Source organism: Martes martes (assembly GCF_963455335.1).
Source record: "Martes martes genome assembly, chromosome: 10".
In the NCBI taxonomy this organism is placed as follows: Eukaryota; Metazoa; Chordata; class Mammalia; order Carnivora; family Mustelidae; genus Martes; species Martes martes.
The window spans coordinates 50,302,489-50,314,228 of NC_137898.1; the positions used below are offsets into that span (position 1 = coordinate 50,302,489).

At 52.4% G+C, this 11,740-nt stretch overlaps 1 protein-coding gene across 2 annotated transcripts in view; it reads right to left on the reverse strand.

The window, feature by feature from the left end:
- The window catches only part of AMPD3 (adenosine monophosphate deaminase 3), a 46,021-nt gene extending 35,242 nt beyond the window's left edge, over positions 1 to 10,779 (reverse strand). Inside the window, exons 1-2 of one of the 2 annotated variants that reach the window (XM_080817806.1) lie at positions 10,652 to 10,779; positions 474 to 699 (exon numbers count right to left, since the gene is read on the reverse strand). In XM_080817806.1, the coding sequence (XP_080673932.1) occupies positions 474 to 694 (221 nt within the window). In that variant the 5' untranslated portion in view covers positions 695 to 699; positions 10,652 to 10,779. Of the gene's footprint in view, positions 1 to 473; positions 700 to 5,368; positions 5,469 to 10,651 lie in introns of those variants that run through there. The other variant, XM_080817805.1, reaches the window with a different exon arrangement.
- Positions 10,780 to 11,740: the final 961 nt, after the last annotated feature.

Genomic DNA, 11,740 nt, shown 5'->3' on the forward strand with positions numbered 1-11,740 from the left:
CTAATTTGTCCCCTTACTTAATTACGGTCTAGACCAACTAACTGTAAGCTCTACGGGACAGGGACTGTAACTATTTTGTTCTTTAGTGACCCCCAGTGCCCAGTACAGCACTTGGCAAACAGCGAATGGACTCATTTAATAACACCAAGCACTTGTCAAGTGATGAAAAGAAGTAAAATCAGTGTTTCCCAAGAAATCCTCAAATTTCCAGTAAGAACGTGGAAATATCATTTGCAAATGATGTGTGTTTAGGCACATGATTTGTTATTCAAACAGCAGCAGAGAAAATGGAGGTTTTCTAACTCAACCCAGGCACTGAAACTTTCTTCAAGAAATGAGTGGTAAATTGAGTGGTCTTGGTTAAGAAACAAACTCAGCTCCCAGGGATAGGCCAGCTCATCTCAGGACACACACCCACAGCCTGCCGGGGCCTGCACAACTGTGCACACGGGTGCTGGGCCGTGGGGACAGACCTTTTCGCCGTCTCCACAGACTTCTGCTCTGCGAGTTCCTTCTGCAGCTCCCTCTCCTTGGCCTCCTTCTGCCCGATGGGGCAGTCCTCAGGGACAGTGAAAAGGGACAGGGCATCTTTGCTGTCCTCTTCCCGGAGCACTTTAGCAAACACCTTCTCCGCCAGGAGCCGGACCTGCTCATCCACCTCAGAGATGTTCAGCTTGGGAAACTGGCGTGGCATCTCGGCTAGCAGAAAAAGAAACAAACGTTAACCTTCCTGAATTCCTGGATGGCCTGAGTCAGCGGGGTGGGGGAGGAGAAGGTACTAAAATAAGGGCCTGGCCCTTGGGGTCAGTTGTCTTGCTCAGGAATTCCCCAGAACAAACTCAACAGGCCAATTTTAACAACTAGCTCCATAGGGCACCTCAGTAGCACATCCCGTTAAACTTCTGAGCCTTGGTTTTGGCTCAGGTCCTGATCTCAGGGTCATGAGACTGAGCTCCGCATTGGGCTCTACGCTTAGCAAAGAGTCTGCTTAAGATTCTCTCTCCCTGTCCCTCTGCCCCTCCACCCACTCTCTGTCTCTATCAAATAAATACATAAATCTTAAAAAAAAAAAAAACTAGCTTCATAAGTCATTGGATGTGAAGAGGGTAGCACCACTCACATTTCATGAGAAAGCAAATTCAGAAGTCCAAGAATGAATTGTCTATGTGCGCTTCTTTTTTCCAGAACTCAAGGAACCCACAGCACCGGGGCAGTCCCACCTTTCCCGGCTTTGTTTCCGTGACGGGGAAGGGAGAGGAGAGTTTAGGTTCCCCTCCTGCAGACTATCCAGAGGCCGTCTGGGAACAGCAATGACCAAACCTCACTCCCTCCTGCACAGAGGGGAGGACTAAAGCCCAAAGGTCTAATGACTAGCCTAAGGTCCTACTAGATGACCACCGTGCTTAGGGGAATCCATAGCTTCATTCTTCCTCACATGCAACAAGGCCTTTTTTTGAAAAGAAGCGGTCTACTGCCATGGTTCTACCATCTCCCAGACTTTGTGGAACTTTGAACAAGACACAGCAAATAAAAGAAAGGTCTAGAGTCAGGAATACTCTTTACCTTTCACAGCCCAGCTGAAAACTCACTTCCTCAAAGAAGCTTGCCTTATCTGCCTCTCGTCCTACTACTTCCTTACTATCAGTAGGTGGCCTAAATTACCTGGGTGGTTCCTTTCTTTCGACCTGTACACAGGACTATTAGGTTCGCGCTGCCAAACCCTTTCTATGTATTCATTCGTTTAATCCTGTTATTCACATTTTACAGATGAGAAAGTGAAGGCACTGAGAGCTGATGTGCCAGGGTCACACTTTTATTAAGCAGGCAGACTTGTGCTGTTCTCAGCCTTTGCCACGCCCCGCCCCCTTTCCTCTCTGAGCCTCTGCTCAGGGATTTGAACCCAGACACCAGGTTCCCAAGTCTGTCTTCTTAACCACTGCACCCTGGAGCTTCTCCTTGTGTCCGCATGGGCATCAGGGAGGTCTCCTCACTGTCCCCAGCATCACATTTATGGAATGGGTGAATACTGCATCCCGTCAAGAAGCCCCCTTCATTAGGAGCAGCTCTGGACAAGGAGTGTTCTGTCTACCTATTACCACAGTTTCTTTGAGGACGGTTTAAAGAGAGAGGTGGTTTAGTTAGTGAGAGAGGAAGCTGAGGGTAAGGCAGGACCCAGATGCTGTGTGGCCAGGAGGGGAAGCAAATTACAGGGGAGCAGGGGCTCACTGAGCAACTTTAGGACAGTCACTCTCTGGGCCTCATAGTTTTCTCCACTGTGAGATAAAGACTAAGCAGTCTCCAAGGCCCTCTCAGTTCTAAGTGCTGTAATTTCTAGGTACCAGAGGGGTTTCCAAAGCTCTGGGAGGCTTGCTGCTCTGGTCTTCTGTGGCCACTGTGTCATGACACAGACAGGAAGAAGAAAGCAGGCTAGCAACACCTGTCAAAGTACATCTGTGGTCCCCTTGATTGTGAAGCCAATTTCCTCCTTCCCTCCACCCACAGGGCCATGCCTTTCCTGGGCCTCTCTCCCCTCCAGCAGGTTCAGTGGGAGGGCACTACTGAGGAGGAAGGAAGTTGGCACACAACTGTGCTGGTCTGTGGGGGCAGAAAGCAAAACAGCAAAGGCCTGACCTGTATGGGAGGAAGGGGACCAGAGCTAACTGTGAAGATGTCCACATCCTGATAGCAGACAGAAGGGGAAGCTGGAAACCATCAGAACGGGGCTTGGAGAGGAAGGTGACGGGAGAGAAATGGAGAGGAAGACAAAGAACTAGAGTCAGGAGAAACTGGTAGATGAGAACAAAGCTGGACCCCTGTCCCCCCAACCCTAAGGCTGCGGGTCAACTACAGAATTCCAAAACCTGGGGCGCCTAGGTGGCTCAGTGGGTTAAAGCTTCTGCCTTCAGCTCAGGTCATGATCCCAGGGTTCTGGGATCCAGCCCCGTATCAGGCTCTCTGCTCAGTGGGGAGCCTGCTTCCTCCTTTCTCTCTCTGCCTGCCTCTCTCCCTACTTGTGATCTCTGTCTGTCAAATAAATAAATAAAATCTTAAAAAAAAAAAGAATTCCAAAACCTCATGGGGCATCTCCGAAGTAGACATCAAACAGGCCCCTGGCAAGGGGCAGCGAGGGCCATCAAGCATCTACGCCATTTGATAGAGTAAACCCACTTCCAGAAATGGCTTCTAAGAAAAGAATCTGCAGGAAGGAAAAGTGCAAAGACGTTGACCTGCACTATTTGTATGTAGCTTTAAAATGTCCAAATGAGAGCATGTTCACTTGAGAAAAAAAAAGTTAAGCAACTAAAATTACAATTATGAGGAAAGTGCAATCACATAAAAAATGCTGTGAAATGACAGTACAGGAAAAAATTAATACATAAAACTGCACCCATGCTTTGAGTAGAGTGATACGAAAACGCATCCCCTTAAGGATAAAGGGCTGCAGGAGAGACACGCAAATGACCAGATGGCAGGATTGCCTGTGTGTGAGGCAATATCTGATTTTTATCACTAATGTTGTTATAATGCCATTTCTTAAAAGATTTACTTATTTATTTTAGAGAGAGAGAGAGAGTGTGTGCACGAGAGGGGGAGGGGCGGGGGGGAAGAGGCAGAACCCCTGCTGAGCAGGGAGCCTGATGAGGGGGCTCCATCTCAGGACCCTGAGATCTTTTTTTTTTTTTTTTAAAGATTTTATTTATTTATTGGTTAGAGAGAGAGAGAGAGAGCGAGCGTGCACAGGCAGACAGAGTGGCAGGCAGAAACAGAGGGAGAAGCAGGCTCCCCACTGAGCAGGGAGCCGGATGTGGGACTCGATCCCAGGACGCTGGAATCATGACCTGAGCCGAAGGCAGCCGCTTAACCAACTGAGCCACCCAGGCGTCCCAAGACCCTGAGATCTTGACCCGAGGCAAAATCAAGAGTCAGAGGCTTAACCGACTGAGCCACCCAAGTGCCCCTAACGCTGTTATAATGTCATTTTAACAAACACAAAGAAGATAGAAAATAGACTAAAGAGTTTCTTAAAGAGGAAGGAAAATAGGAAAAAAATTGTGAACTTCTACATCCCAGGTTTTGGTAATTAAGGTCTTCTCCCACTTAACCCACATCAGAGACAGGCCAGCTACGAGAATTATACCACTGAGACCCATCTCTGTGTTAGCTCTTGCCCTGGACAGAACCTGCCCACCACCACCTTCCTACCCCTTAGCCCTTACCCCTACAAACACACCCAGGCACGGATCGAGTCCCGTGTTGGGCTCTCTGCTCAGCGGGAAGCCTGCTTCCTCCTGTCTCTGCCTGCCTCTCTGCCTACTTGTGATCTCTATCAAATAAATAAATAAAACCTTAAAAAAAAAAAATTCACAAACACACCCAGGCACGAACCAGCCACAGCCCACCAGGCCTCCTCAGAAATGGGCATGGGGTTGGTGGGCGGTGGGGGGGGGGGGTCCTTCGTGTCTGAGGACTCTTCTGCCAGATCCTGCCATGTCTTTCCACGAAGCATTTTTACCTTGCTGAAGTCAACTAAACATACTTTCCTGGAGGCATCTTTCTACATAAGATCTTCCTTTTTCTTTACATAGTTTAAATCACCCTTTTCCAAAGTGGGTCCCGTGAAAAGTCGATACTTGTTGCTAGTGAAACAGGTCTTGTGGTCAATTATCAGGGAGATGCTCCATCCCATAGTTCCTCACCCTGGATTCCCAAGACACATCAAAGGCCCGAGGACACTTCCCCATCTAGATCCCTTTTGTCACTGAACCCATAACCATCTCCTGCAGAATTACTACCAGTGCCTTAAATAAGTGGGGGAGACTTCATTCCGTACCATAGTATGGACCCAGGAACCCAGCTGGGGTGCCGGGCTAAGTCAGTGGGCCTCAGAAGCCAGTTATAACCCTGTCTTCTGGACATCCTGGGCAGACAGCTCCCACCTGCCGACCCCTCCCTCCATGGTTCGTCTCTCTTCGCAGACCCAGAGACACCTGGCAGGGGAGGCATGCCCAGGAAAGCCAGCTCTATTGATGCTAAGCAGAGGCTCAGCTCCAGCTGCTTCTTCAAGCCTGGTTTTCAACCGTTTGTCAACTGTTTGTCAGCTGAAGCCACCGGCTTGGCAGGCTTAACTGTAAAGTCAATCAGCTAGGGTATAGCTTATCTCGTTGTTACAAATGACACCCTCTGATGGGCTTGGAGAAGTGGCGCAAGGTTAGAAAGCTATAGAATGCCACCAGTGTCAACAAACAGCATTTCATGGCACTATAACCCCTCCAGAAAGGAAGCACAGGACTCCTTAAATCCCCTCCTGACAAAAGAAGCCGTCTCTTGCTCTTGCCGCACTCCCACTGTCAGCACCCACGACACAGACCTGAGCCTGCTGCTGGAGTCTCCATGGCTGGCCCCAAGGATGCCACACGGGCAACACGCTTGGGCCATGGGCCGTGTGCACCCGGGAGGCTGAGCTGAGTCAGTGTGACAGCAGCTAGCCTGTCCTGCCTGCCGCGGCTGGGGTGGGAGGTCTCTGCTTTGCATATCTGTGCGCAGCCTTGAGCAAGAGCAGGAAACGTCCGGGCTGGAAATTCTTCCGTGAATACGAAATGTAAGTGGAAAATTTCCAAAGGTCCTAAAGGGCCCAGGTGATGCCAACTCTCCGCAGCGGCTGCGTGCTGCGTGCAGCGTCCTGGCCCCCCGTTCATGGCCCTCTCCGGAGTCAGAAGCTAAAGCCGCTGCCGCCCGACCCAGCATTTGGCCTTCCTGACCGCGCACAGAAGATAAGCCACAGCTTCCCTCTGCGGACCAGACCCCTGACAGCCCAGCAGGAACGGGCCGTACCGTCCCCTCGGCTGCTTCCATTCGAACCCCGCCGCAGGCTTGGCCTGGCAACCGTTCATTTTACCCAGGGGATGGCCTAGGCCACAACCTGCCCCGCCTTCCCTCAGAAGGCCCCCCCAGGCCACCTCCCAGGAGGCACCCCAGGACCGACAGGGAGGCTCTGAGCCCAGTTGCCACCAGAGTTCCTCCTTCCTCTGCTCCTCTAAAAGAGCCGAGGACTCTGACCTGCTCCCTGGTTCCCAGGAAAGGACAGGGACTCCAGGAGAGGAGACTCCTGGGTACAGGAGCAGGCTTAGGATGAAAGGCTGGCATGCCTTGTCCCTCTGCTTCCTTTCTTCCCTGAAAGGACCTGACCTCCCAGGTGACTGGGCAGCCTGACAGGCTCTACCAGAGCATGAGTGCAGCAGCGCACGCGCGCACTCGCACACACATGCACGCATGCACACACACGCATCAGAATGGAAGGCCATCCCTCCTGACCCACCTGACGTCCCCCACCCCGTCCTCCTCCTCTTACTGCCACTCTTGACTCCCACGTGGGCCTCCAGCTCTGAGGAGCCTCCTGGGCACTGGCTGCCCTCGACCCCCTGGCCACTGCGGCTGCTGTTCTCCCTGGGGACGGTGGCGTGGCCTCAAGCAAGCCACAGAAGCAGTCCTCTGAAAGCAAGGCTTAGAACGGTACCGTGACTTAGACAAATGGTGTGGGTCTGAGAAGTAACCGTGAGCAAAACGGCTATTTCTGTGATGCTGTTGAAATCCTGGGGACAAGAGCCCAGAAAGGATGGGTCAGTTGTTTACCAGGAGGCTAGTGCTAGCCCTGACTTGGACCTGAGTCACCTCCTCGTGTCCAATCGTGAGATTGCGCCTTCCTGAGCCCACATAATGATTCCTGTGTGTGCAGAGTGGGATTACAGGGTTGACACATGATCCTCGGGCTGCCGCTGGGCTTTAGCTACCCAGAGATTACAACCCACCTGTCCTCACAGCTGTTTCACAAACAGTGCGATCAGCAAGCTACAAGCAACCTAGAGGGAGGGTAATATTTACTCATTAGATAATTAAACGAACTTAAATCATATGGGGAAAACGTCCAAGTCCTTGGTACAGTTCTGCCAGAAGGGAAGAAGGGCAAGTGAGTCCTTCTGCTGAAATGTTTTAGGGACGGGAAGGCACAGTAGGGGTCTGCAGTGGAAGCATCCTAGCCCATGCATCTGAGAATCTACCTGGATCCAATTCAGGGAATTCTATTCTGCACCTGTAACCAGACTGGGGACAGCCTCAGTCTAAACAAGCACTTTCCAAAGTGGGGTGTGTAGAACATATAAGGTCAGAAAGCTTGGAAAACACTGCATACCATAATCCCTTATGGGGATTCATGCACAATTTCTACTAGCAGATTCTAAATATCAGAGAGTCCTTTAGTAAAGAAAGCTGTTTGACTTTGTTGAGCCCAGCATACTTACTTGACCCTCTCACTACTGCCACCATAGGAAAAAAGACCTATTAATATCTGTGGCACAGGCTTTGGAAAATGCTTTCCACCTGAGCCTTCATTTTCCAGCATAGAGAAAGCTGCCTTCCTGACACTCAGGTATGGATGTGAGATCCACACCATCAGGTCCGGACAGAGATGGGCAGAAGCTCAGTCAAGATAATAGAGGTTGGGACAATGGCCAAGGGTCCTGCTAGAGCCAAAGAGATAGAAGAGCTTCCAGAACTGTGTCAGTGTAGGAGCCAACTGTGACTCTGCCTTGGGAGGGCAAACTTCGCTCATGACCTCACAAGTCCATCTTGAGCCCAACATGTCACTGCTCCTCGTGGCCTAGAAGTCTCCTTGGACTAAGGAGCACGGGTCCCAAGCTCAAAGCCTTATTTCCTTTTTGAACAAAAATTAAGGCAAGCTGTGATAACCAGGCCCAGGGCCTATATCTCCTGCCCAGGAGACCAGACTGCATTCACTTTTACTGCTTACGTACCCCTTACAAACACTAGGACAGGAAAGGCTGGAATCGAATTGTGTCCCACCGAGGAAGACAGTACTCTCCCTTCCTCTGAAAGGATGCTTTGGGCTTGCCTCTAAGGGTTCATTTTTCCTTCTCATCTTTCTGAGGTGTGCATGACTCTCGTGGCAGTGGGACAAAGGGACTTAACAGCTAAATAACAGCTTCATGGCAGACCTTGACCACCTCATTCACTATTATATCTCCCTGCTGCCTAGAAAACAGTAGGTATCAATAAATAATCATTGAATGAATGAATGAGTGAACGAGTTAAGTGATTAATCTATCTATGGCAATCTCAAGAGTCAGTACAGTATATGGTTAAGTATATAGGCTCAAGCCAGACTACCTAGGTTTGAGTCCTGTTTTACGGCTTAGTGTCATGACCTTGAGCAAGTTACTCAGTTTCTCTGGCTCGGTTTTATTCCCTATAAAATGGGGATAATAACAGTATCAACCTTATAGGTTGCCATGGCAATTAAGTTAGTTAGCACGTGTAAATATGCTAGAATAGGCTTAGAATAGTACCTGGCACATAGTATATGTTTTATAAGTATCATTTATCAACGTCATCGTCATCATGGTTTCGGGTATAAGAAACCAAAAGTGAAGTTTCATCTATGCACTGAATCCTTTTATTCAATATTACTTATGGAGCACTATTATGTGCCAGGCACTCTCTCAAGCTCCTATTTGGGAGCAAAGAAAAGGAAACCATGTTTTTTTTTTTTTTTTTTTTTTAATTTATTTATTTGTTAGAGAGAGAGCGAGCGAGCACAGGCAGACAGAGTGGTAGGCAGAGGCAGAGGGAGAAGCAGGCTCCCTGCGGAGCAAGGAGCCCGATGTGGGACTCGATCCCATGACGCTGGGATCATGACCTGAGCCGAAGGCAGCTGCTTAACCAACTGAGCCACCCAGGCGTCCCAGGAAACCATGTTTAAATGTGAAACCAGATCAGGAGAAACAGCCTTCACCTCCATGATTGATACTTCTTGCTGACTTTGCATGGCCAGCGTTCCGGCCATGAGCCCATCTTTCTACGCCCCAGGCCCCTTATATATCAAAGCCCAAAGACAAGGTCTCCTCTCCTCCATATGCAGTCAGCATGCAGAAGATCTAAGGGATTAATATATTTGTGAGAAGAACCAAAAAGGCCAACAAGCTTTAGGGGAGAAAAGATATCTTCCTGCTTCATCCCAAGGTTATATTTTATCTATACTTTATCTACTCGTGATATTTTCATGGTCTGGGTTTGACTTTGAGGCCATTTGAAGAGCTATTTATTTACCTAGTGTCAGGACTGGAAAAAGAGGCCTCACCTCTCAAAGAACTTTTTGACCTAGCTGAAAGCTACTCAACCATCATCTCAGATCTCAGAAGGACTAAGGGTGTGCTGAGGCTGGGACCAAGAGATCCAAGAGGCTCCCAGGAACCCATTCATGCAAACTCCATGATTCTTAGACAGGGCAGCCCAATTCCATCATCTTCACAGCAAGCCAGCCCCTCAGAGTTTCACCCAGAGTAGTAGCCAGCCCAGGCTTATGACTCCAAACCTACTGCCAACACTTGGAGAGGTGAGAGCTAATAGAAGCTCTGTCTTTCTGACTCAGTAGCTCAACTACCATTCAGCCAAGAAGCTTCACAGCCAGGGGAGGAATTTCTCCCATGAGGGCTTCAGCCACCATCAGCTTTTCCCTGAAGCTGGCCAATTGTTGGTCACCACCTCATGGCCTCAGGACCATGCTAAAATTCCTTTCTTCCAGCTTTCACCTGGCTCCTTTGCTAATATGTCACCCCCAAGCTTCCAGACACATGCAAGGACCTAACAGCTTGGGGGAAATGACACTGTAGTTAGCAAGCCTCTCCTACTCCAGGGTCTCTCGAAACTTCCCCCAGAGGCCTCTGCCAGGCGAGAGGAGCCATTAGGAACTCTGCTGGCAAAGCAGCTACCAGGAAGTTCAAGGGCAGAAAGCAGACTTTCATAGGCCAGTACACCTCCCATGCTGGGAGGCAGCCAAAGAGGTAAGGATGAAGGCCTCAAATGAACCCACACCCTGTCATTCTGTCCATCCCCCCCGCCTTTAGGTGAAAGCCCACCCCAGCAGTGGGCATCTGGCTGGTCGTCAAACACCTAGAAACTTGTACCGGACCTTAAGGGGCAGCATGTCCCCGGTCCCTTAATTTCTATAAATCTCTTGAATCCAACGTAGGCCCCCAGGGAACCGAGATGAGGTTGGCTCACCTGAGGTGTCTGGAGCCCAGGCCACCGCAGAGACAGCGGCAGGAGCACAGGGAAGGGCCCGGGCAGGGCTGAGTCCGGGGTTGGCGCCGCCGCCAGGGTGGCCTGGGAAACCCAGAGCCAAGGTTCCGACCTCCGGGGGCTCGGGCTCCGGTCCTGGGCAGCAGGGGCCGCGGGGCGCCGGTCCAAGGTCAGCAGCGCAGCATCGCGCGCACTCATCCGGCTCCGGGGCCGGAGCCAGGGCCCAGCCGTGGGCCCGAAGGGGGCGGCCCGCGGGGCTGGAGAGCAGTTGGCCACGCAGAGCAGGGCGCACCGCAAGCGCCGCGGAGGGGCTGCCCCGCACCGCAGCCAGTCCCGGCCGGGCCGGGGCCAGGCCGCGCCCCCGGCCGGCTGAGCGGGCGCTGGCGGTGCAGCCCGCGGCGGGGGCGGAGACCCAGTGTTGTGTGGGCGCAGCGCCGCGGCGCCAGAGCGCCCGCACCCCCGCGCCCCCGAGCCCCCTGGCTGGCCCACCGGGAAGAGGAGAGCCGCCTCCTCGCGGAAGAAGCCCGCCAGCCGCCCGCCGCCCGAGTCGGTGCCCTACCTGGGCGCAGAGCGGAGAGGCGACGAGCGGGCAGCAGAAGGGCGCGGGCCGGGCCGCCGCAGCAGCGCAGGTCCGCCTGCCAGCCACCCACCAACCAGGCCTGCCCGCCGCTACCTGAGGCGCCCGGGCGGCGCTGCCAACAGGAAACTTGAGAGCGCCGGGGGCGCGGCGGCCGCCCTGTCCCCCCGCCGGCCGGAAGCGCGCCCGCCGCAGCCCGGGGTCAGCCTCCAGCCCGGCTCCTCGAACTCGCCTCCGCGGCCACCCTCCGGGCCCAGAGAGCGCTCGCCGCCGTGGTCGGACCTGCCCGAGCCTCCTCCCTCGCCATGACGTTTCCCAAGGTGAGAGTCTGGGGTCACAGCCCCCAAACAGGTGACTTACTCCCTGTAGCTGAACGAACCCGCAAGCATCAGCCGGGTGTCAGCCTAGTCCCTTGGATCACCTTCCTGCCCCTCCCAGCGCGCGCGCGCGCACTCACACACACACACACACACATGCATGCATATACACACACGCGCTCACACTCCCATACTCACTCCTTCCCCCAGCTCTCCAGCTTGTACACCTGCCCCTCCGAGTCCCAGCTGACCTCCTGGTTGCTAAATCCAGTGGGTGCCTTGTAGCCCCTCGGCTCTCTCCAGGGTTTGAGCCTGCTGACCACGCCTTCCTTTCTGGATCGCTTGGAGTACAAAAGTTTCCAGAGTTGGTGCCCGCTGCTTTCTCTCCAAATTTCCTACATACCTTGGTGACTACACCTTCATGGCCTTGGATGCCGGGCTTTTCGTTATGGTGTTCCGCCAGGTCCCTACGCAGCCTGTCTCCTCGGTCACTCTGCAGGCCTCCCCAGTCTCGTGGTTTCAGCAACCTCCTTCTGCCTAATGACTTTGAGCCTCACCTCCGACACAGAATGTCGTAGAGCTGCAGGTGGCATATCCAGCTTCCTGGGGGCCATCTCCACTGGAGATTTGTAGTCCCAAACTCAAACTCCTAATTTCCTCCCAGGAACGTGCTATATAACCTGCTCCTGCTCCTGTGTTTCCAGTCTTAGTGAATGATAGCACCACCTTCCTCTCCAGGCCCTAGTGGGGAGCC